At 34.6% G+C, this 23,306-nt stretch overlaps 3 protein-coding genes across 3 annotated transcripts; 2 read left to right on the top strand and 1 right to left on the bottom strand.

Annotated features, from left to right (window-relative positions):
• The first annotated feature begins 2,562 nt into the window (after nt 1-2,562).
• Nucleotides 2,563-19,530, top strand: LOC133293509 (uncharacterized). Its single transcript, XM_061492084.1, has 12 exons — nt 2,563-2,619; nt 7,948-8,000; nt 11,608-11,732; nt 12,279-13,058; nt 13,108-14,571; nt 14,677-14,794; nt 14,933-15,018; nt 15,424-15,668; nt 16,746-16,832; nt 16,964-17,063; nt 18,930-19,137; nt 19,233-19,530. Exons 3-12 carry the CDS (start codon nt 11,637-11,639, stop codon nt 19,388-19,390), a joined length of 3,342 nt encoding a protein of 1,113 aa, XP_061348068.1. The 5' UTR covers nt 2,563-2,619; nt 7,948-8,000; nt 11,608-11,636; the 3' UTR covers nt 19,391-19,530.
• On the top strand, nt 3,029-5,155 carry LOC133293510 (uncharacterized). Its single transcript, XM_061492086.1, has one exon. It carries the CDS (start codon nt 3,029-3,031, stop codon nt 5,153-5,155), a length of 2,127 nt encoding a protein of 708 aa, XP_061348070.1.
• Nucleotides 19,531-19,872: 342 nt separating the features above from the next.
• Nucleotides 19,873-20,664, bottom strand: LOC133293508 (uncharacterized). Its single transcript, XM_061492083.1, has one exon. It carries the CDS (start codon nt 20,662-20,664, stop codon nt 19,873-19,875), a length of 792 nt encoding a protein of 263 aa, XP_061348067.1.
• Between the last annotated feature and the right edge of the window lie 2,642 nt (nt 20,665-23,306).

Genomic DNA, 23,306 nt, shown 5'->3' with positions numbered 1-23,306 from the left:
AGAATTTGGATTGGTCAATTTGATAAAGAGCAACAACGCCCATGTACTTGTGAAATTAACACCATTTCCATTTTATTGATTTGTCATGATTATTTGTTCATGAAAAAGAGCAACGTACGTAACACAGGTTTTGGCTTATCTTAAGAAGATAGATAGGATTATAAAATTATAGGAGTTAGGCCATTTCCATGTGCTCTAACAGAGCTGTTTTTTGACTGTCTTAATTTTGTAGGTGCTACTTGGGTGTTGAGCTACTTATATCTAATAGCGAGGGAAACAAAACTTTACTCAAGTCCTTCTGGCATCACTCAGATGTCACTACAAGAAAAACGGCAAATAATGGCTGTGTTGAATGTTGTGAAGCAAAAAGATCCACTTTCTAGTGAGGTAATTACTTTTGTGCAATCTATCTTTTTTATATTTTTATTAATGTTTGTATGGAGTATTATAATTCTATCTTTTCCATGATCCGTATTAGAGTAGCGTAGGCTGCCATATCTGTGATTGTTGATTTTTAGACTGTATGAATTAGAGTCTCGGGAAAGTTTCTTAACTTTAACTACATGTGCTGTATGTTTTGGTCTCATGCAGGCATCTTTTGTTGGAGCCATGGCTATTGCTGACTTAGTGAAGACTACCTTAGGGCCAAAGGGAATGGTAAAAACTCCTCTTCACTAAATGATTTTATTTTTTACTGTTAACTAATTCATATATCTTGGATGTGATAACTGCAGGATCAAATTTTGCAGTCAACTAGTAGAGGACGTGAAGTTTTTGTCACTAATGATGGTGCTACAATCTTGAAGTCCCTCCATATTGATAATCCATCTGCTAAAGTCCTTGTTGGTATCCTTATCATTTTTTATTGCTATGTGAAATCAGCTTAGAAATTGTTGGATGGTAAAGGATTTTGGAGAGAGCTAATATGAAAGGCCTGAAGCGCACACGCAAAGGTAATATATTTCCTGAAATTTACCTTCCTATGTTACAAGATATTTGCGATTCTGATTGTTTTTTATTCATGTTCTCTGCAAGCTCTCTTTGTTTTTTCATTTCTCACACTAGTTTCATTAAGCCTTCTATGTGTGCGCTCTGTTTTTTCTGTAGTGTGTGTACTTGTTTCAATTTACTATTAGACAAGCATTTTCTGAATTTCATATACATTTAATTTCTCTGTGTGGTGTGGTTGGATTCATAACAGATCAAGAAGTAGAGATGGTGAGAGGAAAGACTCAGATGAGGCGCATAGAGAACGCCACAAGAAGACAAGTCACTTTCTCAAAGCGGCGTAATGGGTTGCTGAAGAAGGCTTTTGAACTATCTGTTCTTTGTGATGCTGAGGTAGCTCTCATTATCTTCTCTCCAAGAGGAAAACTTTACGAATTTGCAAGCTCCAGGTATGGATCCTCAACATTTATTACAAATTCTTTTATGTGAGAGTTAGTTTAATTTTGTCGGCTAGTAAATTTCATGCATACTTTACGAATTTTATTTGATATTGTTATTATTATTATTATATAACCTCTTAAGTACAAGAGCTTATAATATGACATATGATCACGTGTAAATTTTTTTCTATATTTAGAAGAATTTTCCGCTGAATGCTCAAACCCTTGATGAGCTTCACTTTCGACAGAAGAAGAAGTTCGCACCCACCACCCTTGTCAAAGGGAATCAAACTCCCTTTGCCATTCTCTCTGAACAAGAGCGCCAGAAGCTGCAACTACAGTCTATCAGGTATATATTTTTGTCGCTTTTTAAGAACTGCAAATTAGTTTTACTGATTTGATTAAGTAAATCAAATTACTGCAAATCAATTTTCTAGGGTTGATTGAGAAAATCAAATTACTGCAAATTATTTTTATTGATTTGATTGAGTAAATCAAATTATTGCAAATCAATTTTCTTGAGATGATTGAGTTAATCAAATTACTGCAAATAGTTTTCTTGAGTTGATTTTGTATTTGTTTTTTTATAGAATTTTTGTATTTTTGTGGATTACAAAAGTTACTTTTTTTAATAGAAATTAAATTATTGACAACTACAACAGCATGATGGTTCCTGCTTCTGGCCAAAAACCTGCTTTTGATCCAGTTATATCTGCTATACTGGATCCAATAATTCAGGTATTTTTCTCAATCTGGTACCTGTATTTGATAACATGACCATTCTGTGTAATCATGAAAGAGAATGATGTGAAATTGTGAATATTTTCTCAATCTGGTAATTTTTTTTTGGTACCTGCATTTGATAGCATGACCATTTTGTGTAATCATGAAAGAGAATGATGTGAAATTGTGAATATTATTCTAAAATTTGACCTTTGTGATTTTATATGGTTACTTACATAATGGTAGTCTTTGAAAATCTTTGTACTTGGCAGCTATATATAACACTATGAGATGGTGTATCTGTGTAGAACTGCTGCCCTTGGGTTCCAAAATAATGCTATTATTTTTGGTTCTTACCTGAGGTTTTTTAAGATTTTGCGCTAATAGTTTTGCACCTAATTCTCAGATTGATTCTTAGACCTTTGACTTAAAAAGAGATATTGTCTTGATAGATTCGTGGCTTGGCATGGCCTGCGGTTCTTTACGGACTGGTTGCTCAAAGTGCAAGGTGTGCCTCTACCCATGCGTCATCTATTATTCACCTGCAACTCTTGAGTCTGAAAGCATGTGCGGGTTGTTATTTTCTGATGGTTATGAATTTTACATTCGCTGTTACACGAAGGTCAGCAAGGGAGAAGAAGCATTCTGTTTTACTTAGAGACTTTGTGGCTTGAGGTGGCCACGTCATTTACAATATTAGCTGTGTAATTAGGAAGGTTACACGTTGTGTAAACGTGTCAAGTGGGTTCCAAGTATTGATAGCTTGTGTTGTATAGATGAGTATAAATATGGATTGTGATGTAACTAATAGACTACCAGAACATTAATACGATTACTTTCAGATTCTTCTTTCTCTTGTTAGGCATTAACCTAACAAATTGGTGCTTTCATTGTTTACTCACCAACAGTTTGTTACAATGCGCGTTCAGGATCTCGCTGAGGAGTTCGGTGCATTCCAGCAACGCGTTGATGCTCGCCACGATGACCACCAATCTCAGATGTCTCGTGTTGAGACCAGGTTAGACGATTATCAGAATCAAATGACTTTGATTGTGACTCAATTGCAACAATTGAATAACACTATTTTGTCGATTGATGCACGTACTCGCGAGCCACATCCTCGCCCGAGTCAATTTGATGCAACGTCTTCAGGGCACATTCCGCGTGTTGATCCCCATGACAGTAGGAATTTATCCAAAGCGATTCGTTTGGAAATTCCGTTGTTCAGTGGTGTTGATCCGAATAGTTGGCTTTTTCGCACAGAATTGTTTTTCATGCTGCAACAGATTCCCGACGAATTCAAGGTGCCACTTGCAGGGTTGCGCATGGAGGGAATGGCTGCTGCATGGTATCAGTGGATGTATAACAGCGGATTGATTCGTTCTTGGAGCGACCTTTCTAGAGGAATACGAGAGCGATTTGGTGTCTCGGCTTATACAAATCTTAAGGGCGTGCTTTCCAAGCTTGTCCAATCCGGTTCCTTACGTGATTACATCCAACAGTTTGAGGTGATGATAAATCAGGTGCCAGGTCTTGATGATGACCTTTACATGAGTTTCTTTGTCTCAGGTCTTCAAACTGAACTTAGAAGCGCTGTTCAGTTACGTTCTCCTTTAACTCTCCATCAAGCTATGCAACTAGCTTTGGCTTTTGATGATCATCATTCAGAGTTAAGAGCATCATTTAACGTTACTGCTAGGAAGTTTTCAGCGAAACCATTTCCTACTCAGGAGTCTGCCACAGTGGCCTTGCCTACCACTCAAATTCCTCAGTTAACAAATACAACTCCTACATTAGCTTTACCTGCACCACCAATGGCAGCTGTTAAGAAATTTTCTCATGTGGATTTTCATAAGAAACGTGAGTTGGGGCTCTGTTATTATTGTGATGAGAAATGGAATGCCAAACACAGATGTAAAAATAAATTGCTCTTGATGGTGGGGGATTTGACAGATCAGCGCACGGATGCAGAGGAGGAAGAGGAGATAGTTTGGCAATCGGAGGATATGGTTAAGATACCTCATGAGGGAGCCTTACATGCTTTAAGCACTCAGCAAGGTAATAGATCCTTGATTTTTCTCACTGTTATCAATGGTTCTGAGTTACCTGTATTGATTGATTCCGGAAGCACACATAATTTCATTAGGAAGCAGTTAGCTTGTGAGTTGAAGCTCCCTATGACTCGTGCCAAGAAAATGCGTGTATTCTTAGGTAATGGTGAGTTTTTGGTGGCTGACCGCAAATGTTTGAATGTCCCAATTGTTCTTCAAGGTCATTTATTCACTGTTGATCTGTGGGTGTTGGAGTTGATTGAGCTAAGTGTAGTACTCGGTATGCCTTGGTTGGAAAAACTTGGAAGAGTCACCCATAATTATGTTCGAAGATCAATGGAGTTTTGTTGGCAAGGCCAACAGGTTGTGTTGGAAGGGTTAAAAAAACATGAAAGGCCTATGCTTACTGATGGCAACAACAGTGTAGAGACTACTCACTGTTATACCTTAATTCATCAAGGAGAAGAGTGCATTTTGATGCCTGCTCCAGAATTGTTGGCTATGCAAGCAATGCTACCCGAATGTCTTTGGCAGATTTTGCTGGATTTCCAGGATGTGTTCCAAGTCCCAAATGAGCTACCTCCTTTCAGGGGACTAGATCATGCCATTCATTTGGTGGAAGGTTCTAAACCCATCAATGTTGAACCTTACCGTTATGCCCATCATCAGAAGACAGAAATTGAGAAACAAGTCACGGATTTATTGACTGCAGGCTTTATTCAGCATTCTCAAAGTCCATTTTCTTCTCCAGTTCTTTTGGTACGTAAGCAGGACAACTCATGGAGGATGTGCATTGACTATAGGGCATTGAATGCAGTCACCATTAAGGATAGGTTCCCTATTCCGACCATTGACGAACTTCTCGATGAATTAGGAGGGGCTAAGGTGTTTAGTAAACTTGATTTGAGGGCTGGCTATCACCAAATTAGAGTTTTGGCTCAAGACATTCCAAAACAGCCTTTAGAACTCATGAAGGGCACTATGAGTTCTTAGTCATGCCATTTGGGCTAACCAACGCCCCGGCAACCTTCCAGGCAGCCATGAACCAATTGTTCAAGCCATATCTTCGTCAGTTTATCATTGTCTTCTTCGATGATATCTTGGTGTTTAGTAGATCAATGGAAGAACATGTTGAACATTTGCGCGTTGCTCTTAGAAGTCTGCAGTTACATAAGTTTTTTGTGAAGCTATCCAAATGCTCTTTTGGTGCATCTTTTATTGAATATTTGGGACATGTGGTCTCTGATCAGGGTGTGCATGCTGATCCAAAGAAGGTCAAGGCCATGGTTGAGTGGCCTACCCCTTGCAATGTGAAGCAACTTCGTGGGTTCCTTGGCCTCACGGGTTACTACCGTAGATTTGTGAAGAATTATGCAATGTTGGCTGCCCCTTTAACTGATCTATTGAAGACAGCCTTTGAGTTTCATTGGAGTGACAGAGCAGCTCAAGCTTTCATATGTCTTAAAGATGCTATGACTCACACCCCAGTCTTGATCTTACCTGATTTCAACTTACCTTTTGTTGTTGAAACAGATGCTTCCATTAGTGGGGTGGGAGCTGTGTTGTTACAACAAGAGCGACCATTAGCTTTCTTTAGCAAAAAGCTGAGCAAGAGAATGTCAAATGCTTCAACTTATGTTAGAGAACTATACGCTATTACAGCTGCGGTTAAAAGATGGAGGCAGTATTTGCTTGGATCTTCATTTGTGATAAGAACAGATCACAGAAGCATTAAGGAATTGATGAGCCAAACCATCCAGACAACCGAACAACAGAGGTATCTTTGTAAATTACTAGGCTATGATTTTAAAATTGAATATAAGGCTGGTAGCAGCAATGTTGTGGCTGATGCTCTATCAAGGGTGTATGAGGAAGGTGGTATCAATACACTGGTTTCTGAACCTGTTTTTAGTGTCCTGGAGGAGGTTAAAAGGCAGAATTCAGAAGATCCATACTTGTTGCAGTGCCATCAGAAAATTACTGCTAATCCAGGAATTGATAAGAATTTGTCAATTAAGGATGGTGTCATTTTTCACAACAACAGGTTCCTGTTGAACCCCGAATCAACATTGATTCCTATGCTACTTGGTGAAGCTCATTCCACACCTATGGGAGGTCATGCTGGTGTCCTTCGAACTTTTTTGCTGCTTTCTGCAACGTTCTATTGGAGCTCCATGAGAAAGGATGTGAAGAAGTATGTTAGTCAATGTGTGGTTTGCCAACAAGTGAAGTATGAAGCAGCGAAACCATGCGGCCTTTTACAGCCTTTGCCCATTCCCGAAGGCATTTTTGAAGACCTTTCTATGGACTTTATAGTAGGTTTACCTCCATCCAAGGGGTTTACTACTATTTTGGTGGTAGTTGATAGGCTTTCCAAGTTTGCTCACTTTGGAAAATTGCCTCGCTCATTTACTGCAGCTGTGGTTGCCAAATTATTTTGTGAATTAGTGATATCTGTTCATGGATTTCCCCGTTCCATAGTTACTGATAGAGATCCTATTTTTGTGAGCCAGTTCTGGTCACACTTATTCAAGTTGAGTGGGACATCCTTGCATACTACCACAGCTTACCATCCTCAAAGTGATGGACAAACGGAAGTGACGAATCGCTGTCTTGAGCAATATTTACGTTGTTTCTGTCATGAAAAGCCTCATGGGTGGTCAGATTTCATTGGATGGGCTCAATTCCATTACAACTCTAGTGTTCATTCGAGCATTGGAATGAGCCCACATCAGGCGGTATTTGGTAAGTGCCCAGTGTTGATACCTCATTATCCCCGTGGGTTAGTTAAAATAGAGGCTGTTGATTCCTTGCTGGTCCAGAGGAATGAAGTCTTGGCACGCTTGAAGTTGCATTTGTCACAAGCCCGCAATCGAATGAAGGTTCAAAGTGATAAACATCGCAGACCTCGTTCTTTTGAAGTGGGGGATTTAGCTTGGGTCAAGCTACAACCATACAGGCAAGTGTCAGTAGAGAAAAGAGCCAATCATAAGCTTGCTAAGCGATTCTTCGGTCCTTATCTGGTTGTTAAGAAATTTGGAGAAGTTGCATACAAATTACAACTACCTGAAGGTTGTCAAATTCATCCAACTTTCCACGTTTCGTTGCTGAAACCATTTAAGGGAGATGCAAATGTCCAACCTCAGCCACTTCCAATGTTGGCAGTAGAGAATAGACCACTGCAAAAGCCTTTAGCAGTGCTGTCCTCAAGAACTGTATTGGTAAGAGGAGTTCCAAAACGCCAATTCCTAGTTCAATGGACTCATACTGTTCCAGAGGATGCTACATGGGAGTTTGAAGCACATCTCCAAGGTTGTTATCCAGATTTGGACCTTGAGGGCAAGGTCAGTTTTGAAGAAGAGGGGAGTGTTACACGAAGGTCAGCAAGGGAGAAGAAGCATTCTGTTTTACTTAGAGACTTTGTGGCTTGAGGTGGCCACGTCATTTACAATATTAGCTGTGTAATTAGGAAGGTTACACGTTGTGTAAATGTGTCAAGTGGGTTCCAAGTATTGATAGCTTGTGTTGTATAGATGAGTATAAATATGGATTGTGATGTAACTAATAGACTACGAGAACATTAATACGATTACTTTCAGATTCTTCTTTCTCTTGTTAGGCATTAACCTAACATTCGCTCATCATGTTGAGGTTCTATATCGGTCCAGTAGTGTAAGCAATGACCATACAGGATACACAATATATGAAATGATGCATATTAGCATATATGAATATAAGCAAAATTCTTTCTGTAAATGATATGATTTGGTTTTTTTCTTTTCCAGGGCTAGAACGGAGTACTCTCATGCCATCAATTATGAGAGTAAATAGAAAAGAGGTATGTGCTACTTTTTCTTGTTTTGCTTTTTTCCCTTCTTAACACTAAGCATAACTGCTGCATTTTTATGTATTTTTATAGTTTACTATTATAATTTGCTATTAGAAAGGATAAGAACTTAGAATAGATCCACCAACACAGGAAAGGATGAAGAATCAAATGATAAAAGTTCAGTTGGTCTCAGAGAACTGAGTAGGTGGGGGTTGAGAGTATGTGTTCGATCTTTCCTAATACCATCTTTGGAAGGGGTTTAAAACTTTAATTCAGGAATCCGCTATTAGCTTTGAATTATGTATATTTTAATGGTTTGGTTTCTGATTTATTTAGGCTGAGTGAAGTGTGATTTGCATGTATTGGGCCCAAAAAGAGAAATCCAAGGAGGTATTAAAGTCCAGCACAATTGGTAGATAGCTGAGTTCCTTAAACATGCTGACAGGGGTTCGATTCCTAGTCGTGCGTATGGTGGGAGAGGTTTACTCATTTAATGTGATCTCCCGCCTCGAAAGGATTAGTCTTCGGCCGTCGGCTGGAGTATACCTTCGGAAAAAAAAAAAAAAAATTAGCCAATAGATCTTGGGAAAGGATCCTTTTGCGAATTAAAGCAAGAATTGGAAAATTCCAATGAAATAGCATAGTAAGTCGAATTCTGAGATTAAAGTGTCATAGCATAGCAGTGCGATAAATGCAGAAATTCAAACTATTTAAATTTGAATTTTGAACTTGATTAGTACTGGAAGAGTTCAGCATTTAATATTTTTGTAGTGGGAAAAAAATATATAATAAATTTAAATATAATATAAAATTATAGATTAAATGAAAAAATATTTAAAATTATAAAAATATATGTAGAGCTGATAAAAAAATAATTTAAAATTTAACTGCAAAAAAATTGTAGTAATTAATATACATATATTTTTTTTGATAACAATTAATATACATATTACGAATAAGTCTAATTGCTGATGTTAATAATGAGTTGCCAATTTCATTAATAAAAATGAGAAATAGTTAATCCTAAGATGAATGAGATATGAATGAAATCCTTATAAAAATGGTAGTTGTCAATGCTCATAATGATAAGATGAAAAATAAATAATAATTATACGAGATATAGAATTTAAAAACACAAATAAATGAAAAACATTTTATTTCAAATCAAAATTTAAAATATTTAAACTAAATATTAGTGCGAAAAGAGTTTAGTATTAATTAGTCGCGGACAGGTGCATTAATATCCTATTTCGTTTTTGAATGGGAAAATAGTTTAACATCTTTTCATGGGAGACAATTATATTAAATTCTCATTATTTTCTACATGCGAATTAGTGGCAGACAGGTGCATTAATATCTTACTTCTTTTTTAAAATTTGAAATTTGAAGTTGATATAGGTTGGAAAATAGTTTACCATCTTTTAGTAGGAGACAATTATATTAAATTTCCATTATTTTCTACATTGGAATTGTTAACTCTCATTTTAAAAACCATTGAATGCTTTTTCCCATAATTATCAAAAAAACCAAAAGATCCCAAGAAATTTCTGAAGTTGAACATATATATATATAATAAATTTATATATATATATATATATATATATATATAGTAAATTTCTTTTAGCATTTTAAGTTTTTGCACTGGGAAAAATATATATGTAATAAATTTAAATATAATATAAAATTATAGATTAAATGAAAAATATTTAAAATTATAAAAAATAAGTAAAGTTGATAAAAATATTTGAAATTTAACTGCAAAAAAAATGACTTAATTATACTTTAAAATAAAATAAATTAAAAATTTAACTTAAAAAAATAATACAAAAGAAAAGAAAAAATCGTACAAGTATTTTTTTTAACATAACTGTTTTAAATTATATGTATGACCAATATAAAAATTATAAATTAAAAGATAAAATTAATTTTTCAAAATATATTTATAATTAATACAAAATAATTGGATACCAAAAAAATACAAAATAATTCAAATTTTTTATTGAAATAAAAAAATGACATCTATCATTCAGTAAAAAACTAATTATAAAAATTTAATCACTGTAAAAAATGAATGATTCAAAAAGAGAATGAAAAAAATATTTTTGTAGAGCTGATATTTTTGTAGTGAGAAAAAAATATATAATAAATTTAAATATAATATAAAATTATACATTAAATGAAGAAATATTTAAAATTATAAAAATATATGTAGAGCTGATAAAAAATAATTTAAATTTAAAATTTAACTGCAAAAAAATAGTAGTAATTAATATACATATTACGAATAAGTCTAATTGCTGATGTTAATAATGAGTTGCCAATTTCATTAATAAAAATGAGAAATAGTTAATCCTAAGATGAATGAGATATGAATGAAATCCTTATAAAAATGGTAGTTGTCAATGCTCATAATGATAAGATGAAAAATGAAAAATAATTATACGAGATATAGAAATTAAAAACACAAATAAATGAAAAACATTTTATTTCAAATCAAAATTTAAATTATTTAAACTAAATATTAGTGCGAAAAGAGTTTAGTATTAATTAGCGCGGACAGGTGCATTAATATCCTATTTCATTTTTGTTCGAAATTTGAAGTTATATAGATGGAAAAATAGTTTAACATCTTTTAATGGGAGACAATTATATTAAATTCTCATTATTTTCTACATGCGAATTAGTGGCAGACAGGTGCATTAATATCTTACTTCTTTTTTAAAATTTGAAATTTGAAGTTGATATAGGTGGAAAAATAGTTTACCATCTTTTAGTAGGAGACAATTGTATTAAATTTCCATTATTTTCTGCATTGGAATTGTTATCTCTCATTTTAAAAACCATTGAATGCTTTTTCCCATAATAAAAAAAACCAAAAGACCTCAAGAAATTTCTGAAGTTGAACATATATATATATATATATATATATATATATATATATATATATATACATATATAGTAAATTTCTTTTAGCATTTTAATTTTCTGCACTGGGAAAAATATATAAATATAAAAAATTTAAATATAATATAAAATTATAGTTTAAATGAAAAATATTTAAAATTATAATAAATATGTAAAGTTGATAAAAAATATTTGAAATTTAACTGCAAAAAAAAAAAAGACTTAATTATACTTTAAAAGAAAATAAATTAAAAATTTAACTTAAAATGTACTAATTTAGAGATTAATTTTGAATATTTTTTTAGAGATTAATCAACAACAAAATTTTGATTTTTTTTTTCTATGGATCGCATGAATAATGTACTAATTTAATATAAATTTAATTTAGCGGAATTGAAGCAACAATCCAACTACTGAATATAAGTATTAATCCAATACGTTGACCAATCAATTAACAATCAGAATTTAATAACATTGACAGAACATGTGAAAAAGCTGTGACAGGAGTCCATTGGGTACACATGTTTTGGTTTTCAAAGTTGCACGTGCACAAATAACCTAGGACTGTAAAAATATGCTCAGGATATAGATATATATGTTAATTTTATATAATATTTCAAATTTCAAATTAATGTTAAATATAAAAAGTTAAATTAAACAAGAGTCTTAATTACTATAAAAGGATTATAATATATGTTCTTTCGTGTGAAAGGCGGCATTCTCAAAACTGAAAAGTATCCAATGGCTGTAGAGGGAGTGATGGATTCTCCAAGCAAGAAGCCTCAAGGAGGATTCGCCAAAAAGAAAATGTTCTTTGGAATCAATGAACGTGTTGAGGTAATCAATTTCTTGACAAAAAGAATGTTCTTTTCGTTATTGGAATTTCTGGGGTCTTTTTTAATTTATTTATTTTCGCAATTCTTTAACTTTTGTACGATGCTGTTTTTTTTTAATTGTTTTTCTATCCTTGTCAATGTGTTTCAGTTTGTGAGTATTTGGTTTTCATTGTTGTTGTTGTTAATTCTTGGGTTTTGATTAGTTTCAACGATTGGTTGTCACTGTATTTTGATGGCTACATTACACATACCATTGATGTTTTCATTATTAAATTCCCTTTTTTTTTATCTACCAAAAAAAAAAAATTCCCCTTTTTTCACGGTTTATTGTGCTGTGCATTGTTCCCTTTGTCGTTCTTGCAAAGTACTTTTTTGACTTGTGGCAATGTTTATGGTAATATAATATTAAGTTTTCAAAAATTTCCATCATGATCACTATGTTTTTTTTTTTAAAGCTACTTTGTAGTTAAAATTAGTGTGTATTTTTTTTTTTATCTGGAATTTCCTTTTCTAGAATTTGAAAAGTTTTGACTTTTGAAATTTTCAGTTGAGGAGTGTTGAGGATGGGTTTCTGGGGTCATGGCACCCGGGGATAGTTATCCATTGTGAGAAGCTAAAGCGCCTTGTCAGATATGATAATATCTTAGATGATGATGAGATTAATAATCTTGAGGAGTTAGTGAATGTTTCTGAAGCTTTGGATGGTCAAAGTAGCTCTTCAGATTTCTATAAGCGCGGTTTCATTAGGCCAGTGCCTCCTTTGATTGAGTTTGATAAAAGGAACCTTAAATTTGGTGTGTGTGTTGATGTGAACTATCAGGAAGCTTGGTGGGAAGGTGTTATATTTGATCACAATGATGAGAAGGAGGAGAGGAGTGTGTTTTTCCCTGATTTGGGTGATGAAATGAATGTTGAAATTCACCAACTTCGGATTACTCAGGACTGGGATGAAGTTGCAGAGAAGTGGGAGCAGCGAGGGAAATGGGTGTTTCTTGAATTGATTGAGGAGTGTGAGAGGACATCATTTGTTGGAGTTTCAGCAAAGCAGATTTGGTATGATGTACGGGGAAAAAGTGATTTTAACAGGATTGGGGAGTGGACATTCAATGTGAAGGACTTATGGAGAGACATGGTATTGGATGTTGTTGATGAGTACTTTTCTCTTACTGCAGAAGAAGTTTTCTCAGTCTTAAACCTTCCAAGGAGTTTATTCAATGAAACACCAGAGGTGGAGTCTGTTGAACCTGTAGCTAATGGGGACTTGAACACAACATTACCTGAAAAGGAAATTTTGATGCAGAAAGATCCTCTTCCTCCATTTGAAGAGGTCTTATCAGAGTTTCAAACTGAAATCCCCCCTGATGATGCTGGTGAAGAAGTTTCAGGTTCTAGCTGTTTTGAGAATAATAGAGAAAAATATATCCTCAACTCGTTCAAGGTCCGGGCATTGGAAACCTCTTAAGTTTTCTGAAGTTGAATTATGTCCTGATGCTGTTAAGCAATATGCACTTGGTTCTAAGAGCATAGCAACTAGGAAACTTTGGACTAAAAAAGTACATAAACATCTTGCATACCTTGGATGGAAAATTGAGTGGACATCTAAATTTCGTGGGTATAAACGTTACAGGTACAAGTCACCTGATGAACAGGACCAGAAGTTTTACCTCTCACTCACTAAAGTTTGTAAAGTTATGCAAAATAACTCCAAAACAAACTTCTTGATGTCCCAAAATGATGAGAGTATAATGCATCATACCTTTGACTCCCATCTTTCACATGTGCCTCTTAATCCATCCGAAAAGATTCAGGATCCAGATACTTCTCTTGCAACTTTGCCACCTCCTCCTGTTGAAGTTGTAGATGAACCAGAATTTGCAGATGAACCGGCGTTTTGTCCTCAAGCTGTTGTGGAATATTATAATGCATTCAAAAAGAACAGGACTGATAAAAGAAAATGGATACAGAAAGCAAAGAAGCATCTGCTAGCAGAAGGATGGACTTTGGAACATCATCCAACTAATAAAAGAAGGGGAATTAAATATATATGTCCACAAAAGAAAATTTTTCTGACACTCCATGCAGCATGCGGATTTTGTATCAAAGAAAGCATTCCTAAATGGACTAATTCTGGCATGCAACTTGTAAATGAAAATGACTCAGTCATTAATGAGGAAAATGTTGATCAAGTTCAGAATGGTTATTTATTAAATAGAGTATCCCAATTGCCTCCGGAGAAACCTGCATTACATGGCATAGATGGCGTAGCTGCAAGTGGATCTACTGCAAATAGGAAGCGGAAACGCTTGAGTAATTCAAAGGCTAGCCTACCTAAGCGCCAAAGGAATGGATTACCTGTACGGGTGCTTAGATCAAGTAAAAGGGTGCAAGAGGTGTCTACCCCTTCTCTGTCACACCAGAAGCCACAAAATGTTCTGTCTTGGTTGATAGACCACAATGTAGTGCTACCAAGGTCTAAGGTTTATTACCTGGAAAAAAGCCGGTACCGTGCTATGGCTGAGGGGCGAATAACTCGTGATGGAATCAAATGTAACTGCTGTCAGACAGTTTACAGTCTTGTTGGCTTTGAAAAGCATGCTAGTGGTAGTAGTACCCCCAGACCTGCTGCTAATATCTTTTTGGAAGATTATGGTAGGTCACTCTTAGATTGCCAGATTCAAATAATGCAAGATTATAGGATAAGGGAAACTAAAGAAAAACCATGCAATGGTTTGTTTCAAGGGGAGAATGACTACATTTGTTCTGTTTGCCACTATGGTGGTGAACTTATTTTATGTGATCAATGTCCGTCTTCATTTCACAAGACATGTCTCGGTTTGGAGGTAGATTAGCCTTTTCCTTCTCAATCATGCAATATTTATTTAATGCTATCTTGTTTTTACTTATTACTTCAATTTACGTGGGCTGGTTTCATTTTTCCTCTATAGGATATCCCTGATGGTGACTGGTTTTGTCCATCGTGTCGTTGCGGGATTTGTGGCCAAAGCAAAATCAATGGAGATGAGGATGGACATTTCCTTGCTTGTACTCAGTGTGAAAATAAATGTAAGTACGCTAATATGTATGTTCACTTTAACATTTCGTTCATGCCTGGATATCTTTTTGAGCGTATTTTTCTACATATGTAATAATGTAAATCAACATTGCAATGCTTATGGTGTCATCTTTGTCAATCTTATGTAGATCATGTTAGGTGCGTGAAAAGTAGAGCTGTGGATGAATCAAGAAGGTATCAGGAAAACTGGTTCTGTGGAAAAAAGTGTGAAAAGGTACATTAAATCCACCTCCCTCATTTCTTCTAGTTTTAAGAAATTTTTAGTCATATTTTGCACCAAAAATTAGCAGTTCCTTTTTATTTACTTCCAGGATTTTCTTTCCCTTTTTTTGTTATTGAATTTATTCTGCTTTTACTTTCATTCGAAGCATTATTTTACTGCTCGTTTATTGAAACAAAATTGTATGTATTGTCAATACTTCTGCATATGTGATTCTGGTCCACAGTTACACGTGATTTCATTGAATTTATGAGGCTTTATTTTCTTGAAAAGCAGAAGGTATTTAAGTTTAATGCCAGAGAAGCATATAAGGCTGTCTGTCTTTGATATATGTGCTGCTAGAAAAGGTTTTTTTACTACACCAGTTCTACTCTACACTCTCATATCTATTTTTTGCAGATATATGAAGGCCTCAACAAACTGTTAGGAGTGCCAGTTACAGTGGGTTTGGGCAATCTAACTTGGACACTAGTGAAGTTCAGCAACTCTGAGAGTTGTAATCTTGGCAGTGCTAAAAGTGAATTGCTAGCAGAAAGTTACTGCAAACTCAACGTTGCTCTTTCAGTGATGCATGAATGTTTCGAGCCCCTAAAGGAACCTTTCTCTAGCAGAGATCTCGTGGAAGATGTTATATTCAGCAGATGGTCAGAAATTCTTATCCTTCAAGATATGCTCATAATGTTTTATTATAATTCTTTGTATATTGTGTTTGTGTTGTACTCATCATATACGTAGTGTGTAAATCATAGGCAGAGGGACCTGCTGACCATAGTTCTATCTTATATTACGCCTTTTAATCTCACCTTTCCTGGGATGTTCAATTGGAGTGGTTCTAGTTTTATCTATAGGGTAAAGTTGTTCATGTGAGAATGTTTCATAAGTCTTATTTAACAAGAGGATCCTTTACTTCCTTTTGATTTGTATTGTATTTTCTGCAGAAAAAATGTATTCCATTTGACTAGTGATTTTTGAGTCTTTTTACTATCTGTATTTTCTGCAGAAAAAATGTACAAATTGTATTGCACAAATAAGTGTTGAAAAAATGTATTTTCTGCAAAGGATATAATTTCTAGGAGTAATTGTTATTGGATAATATCGGGTAGGTCATTCATATTTATGTGGATTTTTTGGCTTCCTACACGGCTACTGATAGAAATTTATTTTCAGTTAGAGACAAGTAATGGATGTAATTCAGTTATGTAATGTGGTTAGTTATTCTTGTAGTATTTAGGAGTTAGTTATTTAAATAAATAATTAGTAATTGTATTAACTGCAATTTAATGGGCAGTTATTGTGGGAAGATCTGAATTAATGTAGCTGTTATGGTTAAGTGCAGCATTTATTTTAGAAAATAACTGCAATATTAGTTAGCAGTGTTTAATGCTCTCTATATATGAAAGTAGGAGGGATGAGTAGCATTATTCTGGTTTTTCATATTGTAAGTTCTGCATAGCAGGGGCTTGGAGAGATCCTCCAATGCTGGGAGCAGTTTTACACTTTTATCATTGCTTGTAATTCTCTTTTAATTCAATAAACTCTCTTTCTTTGTTCACGATAGGAATTTAAACCTATCAGCTACACATTTATACCATTTACTAATGGATTTGTTCACATCTACCATATCTACTCTGACCATATGATCATGATATCTTCTCTAAATTGTGCTACATTATAGTTTAATCTGAGTCAATACCTGATACCTGTACTTTGGAATTTTGTAGGTCAGAGCTTAATCGGTTAAATTTCCAGGGTTTCTATACCGTACTTCTGGAAAGAAATGAAGAACTGATTAGTGTGGCAACCATTAGGTGAGTATAGGATCAATTTCCATCAAGTACTAGGCTTTGTTGGATTGTATGATTCCCTTTTCTATTTGTGCTGCATTTTCTTATGCCTTGTTGTGCTATGCTCATCTTGATTTACTATTTCAATCTTTTAGGATCTATGGAGATAAGGTTGCAGAAATACCTCTTGTTGGTACCAGATTACAGTATCGTCGACATGGAATGTGTCGCATTTTAATGAATGAGCTTGAAAAGGTAATCCACAAAGCACCCATTTACCCTTTTTTTGTCTTTTTCCCTTCATTACTTATTTTTTTCCTGGAATAAATGGTGTAATGACTGCACAGTCTGCACTGCATTGTTTTCTGAAGGCAACTACAGCAAAGCTTTCTCTAGAATAATATACCTTTGAGGCTAAAAGATGTACTGAAACCAATCTCATTCTCTAGAATAATATACCTTTGAGGCTAAAAGATGTACTGAAACCAATCTCATTGTCACAAAAGCATTCTCCCTGATCCTAGCATGACCATTTTTATCCAATAAGCTTTCATTCTTTCAACTTTTTGAGCTCATTTTTAATCGTACTTAATACGAAACTTCCTTTGTCTGTGAAGTCTGCCACATATGTGTTTGTTTTTATAATTCAGAAGAAAATTAAAGGAAATTAAGTATTTATAATGGAGCAGCACTATTTCACCCGAAGTTTTTACTGTAAATCGTCACTTTGAATTTAGGTGTATGGTTGAAAAGCATTAAAAAATTTCAATATTTATAAACTTTTCTGTTCATATTGATGTTAAGACTTCAATCCTAGACTAAACTCAGGTTTGAAGCAATAATCTTCAGTACAACTTTAGCAGAACAATATATTTTGTAGGGACAGGATATTAAGCCTATCTTATTTCATGCCTACTCTACCTATACCATTAGATCACAATCTCAACTTACCTTTATCCTTTCTCTTTCTTCTTGAGATTATGATCTAATGGTATTAAGGAAGAATAGTCATGAAAAAAGGTGGACATGATATCCTATCCCTATTATGTAATATGTAGATTGGCTATGAAAGTCCTATCCTTACTTTCTATTTTAATTAATTCCAATGATGACCATATGATTTTGACATTATGATCAAAATATTTAGTATGATTTTCTTGTCACAATAAAAAAGTCCAGTTTGGCGAATTGTTAAAATTTTATGATAGCTACAACTCAAGAATTATGAAAACTTCAACAAGACAATTTATTTATCAATTAACCAACGGCAATTCGAGGTTGCCGGCAACTCCAGAAATGATAAGAGGAAGGAGAGAATTCAGTTATCAGTACTAAGCTACCTCTACTACAGTTCCTCTCAGCTACTTAAGGCAGAGCTAAATGATAGAGCAACACTTTGGGTTGGTAATAGTCCAGACCCATTACAATAGAAGGAAACTAACAACGGGTAAATGGGCTAACAGTAACAACTCAAGCCCACTAAGAATTAATAGACCAACTCCATCAGCTGATGCCACCAACTCCATCAGATGATGCCACCTATTGTCCACGTGCCCCCATCACAAAGTCTTTGGTCCACCTGGCTCTTACTCTGACTCTCTTCCCTCTTCTAAGTACTTCATCTTCCTTCTCCATTGGTACGCTTCCTTCTGCCTCATCTTCCTCCTCTCTTCCGGTGCTCTCACCTCCGTTCCCTGGCTTGAGGTTCATATCATTTTAGCATTTAGTTCTTAACAGAAGCTACATCTGTGACAGAATTTAAGAATGATTATTTAATCGAACTTTCCATGTTTGATATGGAAATGGATTAATAAATTTGTTTTATTATCGGTTTTCTATAGACCTTTGTTCTACTTTCTCATTTCTGGTATCTCAGCGTGTTTATTTTTAATAGCTTATTCAGTGATCTGATATGGCTAGCAGTATAATCTGGATATAGTAACTAACGATGATTTCGAAAGCATGTGTATTCAGTACTGATGTTGAATTTGTGTAATTAAAGTGATGGGGGTGGATGAAATGTGGATAATTACAATGTCAAAGATTTTTTAAAAATAAAGTCCTACAGTTCCAGCTATTTTTTAAGTTATAATTTTCTAACTTGTGTTTTTCTTTCATCAGAAGCTCATGCAATTAGGAGTTGAGAGGCTTGTGTTGCCTGCTATTCCTAGTGTGCTAGAAACGTGGACAAGTGCTTTTGGGTTTGCAGAGATGACAAATTTTGAGAGATCAGAATTTCTGGACCATACATTCCTAGATTTCCAGGGTACCATCATGTGCCAGAAGTGGTTGGAAAAGATTCCTTCTCCAGATTCAGTTTTGTCAAAAGGTTTGTAACTTTTTATGATTCTTGTTGTAAAAGTAACAATTAAATAAAATATTTCTGCTCTAAGTGGTTTACTAATTTAATGTTTCATTTTGCAGATTCCCAACTAAAACAAATTGATGTTTTCAATGGAAGTTGTAGTGTTGACTTTGATAAGCCTTGTCCAGACTCTGAAGTATACCAAGCTAAAGAGATTGACAAAAGAGGGATGATGGATCAACAAATGAGGGAGTATGTCTCACCTCGGTCTATTTAGTTAGTCCTGACCTTACAAGAAAAACAAGATTGTAATGGCATAAATGCTTCTTAAGAGAGAGAGACTGCAAAGGCAATATAGTATTGTGGTCTTGCCTGAAAAAGGCTTCCTATGCATGAAAATGATTGTATTCTTATCAGACTGTCTTCAAGTCACTTAAGACCATTCGAAATATAAAATCTAAGCATTAAATCAAAGCAGAATAATTTCTCCAAGCCCAAAACGAGCAGGCTTACTTGATATTGAATCCATAAAATCACACTAAAATGACAAAAAAAAAAACTGTATTCTCTGCAAGCAATTGACAATAATCACAAGAAGTTGCAATTCGATAATTGTTCAATTCAGACCCATTACCTATCAGCGGAATCATTTATTTTCTTCGAAAGGATGGCTCCCTTCCTAGGTTTTTTGGTCTGGTTCATCAAGAAAAGTAACAAACATAAATTTAGCACCCAAAAAAATAAAAATATATCGAAGCCTTAAAGAGTACCAAACGAAAGCAAACATTCAACAAAAAGAAAACCTACATCTTGTATTGGAACAGAACGAATCCTCACAGACTCAACCTCACCAAATTGCTTAAACTCCTTCAACAAAGTCTTCTTTTTCAACTTGAGAGGCAAATTCCCAACAAAAATAGTCCTCAAAAGCTTATCCTCATCATCAAAACCTTCCTTTGAAACCAACATATCAGCTGGGTTATCTATCATCTTCCTCTTGCTCCCAACAGTTTTATTCCCAAACCTTTCCTTTTCATCTTCCTCTCCTTCCACCACCACACCATACTTCTTCTCCTCCCACTCTTTCTCAAGCTCTTCCCTTTTCCTCTTCTTCTTCTTCATCTTTCCCTCCTCACCTTCGATTACAACCTCGCCCTTTTTTGTTTGCGTACCCAAATTAAGATCTTTCCCTTCCCCTCCCCTTTCATCGGAACCGCGTTTCCTCTTCTTCTCCGAAGCTTCAGTTACGGAATCCGAATCAAGAATGGGTCTTTTCTCCTTGTTCTTCTTCCTCTTCCTCTTTTTATCTTCGCCGGAATCGTGGCTCCCGGAGCCGCCATTGTTAGGGCTTTGAGAGGGAATGGTTGGGTAAGAAACCGAAGCATGTTGTTGAGGCTTTCTACGAAAGGGGTTGAAATCGGAAAATAGAGAAGCGGTGGCGGTGGTCTGTTCCGGCCCGTTGCCAAAGAGCGTGTTGAAAATACCGGAAGGGGATGAAACAGAGTCGCTTTGAGGGGTTTGTTGTGGATCCTTTGCTTTCTTTTTGCCCATTGTTGATTTGGATGAAAGAGATGAAAATCAATGAAGCAGTTGGTCCCAGACACGGAGAGTTTTCGGGCAGAAACCCTAGGGGGGCGTTTGGTTCAGGAAATTTTTTTGGAATAGTAGGGAAATGAGATAGATAGAGAAATGATTGGAAAGATAGATAAAGTGAGATAGGTAAAAAAATGTAAAAAAAGTTGTTTGGTGGGAAAAAACTTTACTGGGAAAATTAGGTAAAATTAGGTAGCTTTATGAAATCAACAGTGCATTAAAAGCCAGATAACCGGTTTTCCGAAAAATCTCACCTTCAAATTGGGTTTCTAAACAGTGCGGATATCTATGTTTCTCATAAATCCAAACAAATTGGATAGATGGGTTTTTGGTGAAAAACGTTGAAACAAACATGGTGTTTCTAAAAGCCATACTTGAGAAAGATAGATATCCGCTGAAAAGCTCCCAACCAAACACCACCTAGAATCAGTTTAAGCCGATGTATGGGATTGAAATTTTAATCAAAGAATTCACGTGCTCTTCGATTAGAATTTTTAAAAATTGTTTTAGAATTCGTCTAAGCAGTATATTTTATGTAGGATCTAGGTGCCCTCTCTCAGGTATCTATGAATGAGATACCCTTGAGGGTAGGCTGATTACTGTGCACAATAATAATCGACATAGTCAAGGCGTGGGGTGTGTGCACAGTAACAAGCTAAGAGAGAGGTTTTGAGAGTGTGTACCTTATTGGTTTAATCCCTTATTTATAGAAGGGTTACATGATACGAGTGTACTTCTGGGCCTCTTAGGAATATTGGGGGCCCAAGTCCAACTACTTAGCTGTCTGGATAGGATTGTCATTAATAGGAGATTCCTTTCTTTTTGGTGTTGTCCTTTATTGGTCCTTCTAGAATATGGGCCTTTGTCAGGTCCATAACAGTTGCCCCCCAGCCCGGTAGTTTGGTTGTCCAGGCTGCCGGGATGTAATAGCTAGAGCTGTCAAAAAGGGCTCAAGCCCTAGGGCCAGCCCAATGTTAAGCCCTATAAAATTTTAGCCCTCTATGTATTGGGGCCATTTTAACCACATCCTCTTAAAACCCTCTCATTATAGGGTTAGGTTGGGGTTGGCCCGCGGGCTACAATATTCAACCCAATTTACATAAATATGAATCATTTTTAAATGTGACATATCTATCCTTAGCATTAAAATGTGAAAATTACATAAATATGATTCATTTTTAATTGTGACATTATTATAAAAGTGTCAAATACTGACAGAATTTATCGATGAAAAATATTTCGTCGAAAATAGTGACGAAATTTTTTACAAAAATCACATTACGTCAAAAATAGAGACGAAACAAGTGACATAAATTTTTTCGGAAAAAAATTCAGTCAAAATTCTTGATAGAATCTAAATTCTGTTGAAACTTTCAACATAAATATTTTCGTCAAATTTTTCAAGGAAAAATAATTCTGTCGAAAATTTTCAATAGAAAACAATTCTGTAAAAAAATTGTTGAAAAACACTTTCGCCAATTTTTTTTACGGAAAATATGTCCATCAAAATTTTAAACGAAACACATTTCCAGTGAAAATTTTCGACGAAAAATAATTCCGTAAAAATATGTGACGAAATTTTTTTTTGTATAAATTGTTGACATAAAATTTTTTTGTCAAAATTCTTTACGAAATCTAAATTTCGTCAAAATATTTGACAAAAAAAACATATTTGTCAAAATTTTTGACGAAAAATATTTTCCTTTAAATTTTTAACGATACACATTTCCATTGAAATTTTTTTGTACAAAGTTTTGACGAAAAATATTTCTGATAAGAAATTTGACGGAAAAAAAATTCGTCAAAATTCTTTATAGAATCTAAATTTCGTTAAAAGTTTTCGATGAAAATATCTTCGTCATATTTTTTGACGAAAAAAAATTTCATCGAAATTTTCTACGAAACACATTTGCATCGAAAATTTTTGACGAAAAATATTTTTGACAAATTTTTTGATAAAAAATATTTCTATCAAAATTTTCAACGAAACACATTTCCGTCAAAATCGACGGAAATTATTTCTGTAAAAAAATTTGACGAAAAACATTTCGACGAAAAAAATATTTCGTCAAAATTCTTTACGGAATCTAAATTTTGTCGAAAGTTTCCCAAAAACATTTCCCTCAAAATTTTTGAAAAAAATATTTTCGTCGAAATTTTCATTGGGACACATTTTCATCGAAAATTTTGGACGGTAAATGTTTCATCAAAATTTTTGACGAAATTCTTTTTTACGTCAAAACTTTTGGTGGAATTTTTTTTATCAAAAATATTTAAAAATTATGTTCGTCAAAACTTTTGACAGAAACTAAATTCGGTCAAAAATTTTGACAAAAATTTATTTTTGTAAAAAAATTTGTAAAAAATTTCATCTGATAAAAATTACATCGCCTTTCAATGAAATGTATTCAAACGAAAAAATATTTTTTTGACGAAATTTTTTGTTGTTTGCAACGTAGATTTGTTGTAAAAAATATGATCTTTTTTAGTAGTGTAAAAAATACATAAAAAATTTAGAAGGCCCGCGGGCTGGCCCTAACCCATAGGACTTTGGCCCGTGTGGATCTATATCATTGTGGGCTTTTTGACCCAGCGGACTT

Source organism: Gastrolobium bilobum, unplaced genomic scaffold (genome assembly GCF_033153095.1).
Source record: "Gastrolobium bilobum isolate Gb01-03AN ecotype WA unplaced genomic scaffold, APGP_CSIRO_Gbil_v1 utg78613, whole genome shotgun sequence".
Classification (NCBI taxonomy): Eukaryota; Viridiplantae; Streptophyta; class Magnoliopsida; order Fabales; family Fabaceae; genus Gastrolobium; species Gastrolobium bilobum.
Note: the sequence above shows the minus strand (reverse complement) of the source record. Positions and strands in the feature narration are given on the sequence as shown.

What these genes read in the sequence shown, in the direction of transcription:
- LOC133293510 (XM_061492086.1), top strand. Translation starts at nt 3,029, where the DNA reads ATGCGCGTTCAGGATCTCGCTGAGGAGTTCGGTGCATTCCAGCAACGC.
- LOC133293509 (XM_061492084.1), top strand. Translation starts at nt 11,637, where the DNA reads ATGGCTGTAGAGGGAGTGATGGATTCTCCAAGCAAGAAGCCTCAAGGA. An exon ending in AGACATGTCTCGGTTTGGAG is followed by an intron (nt 14,572 to 14,676) that starts GTAGATTAGCCT and finishes TTTCCTCTATAG; the next exon opens with GATATCCCTGATGGTGACTG. An exon ending in AGATTCAGTTTTGTCAAAAG is followed by an intron (nt 19,138 to 19,232) that starts GTTTGTAACTTT and finishes TTCATTTTGCAG; the next exon opens with ATTCCCAACTAAAACAAATT.
- LOC133293508 (XM_061492083.1), bottom strand. Translation starts at nt 20,664, where the DNA reads ATGGGCAAAAAGAAAGCAAAGGATCCACAACAAACCCCTCAAAGCGAC.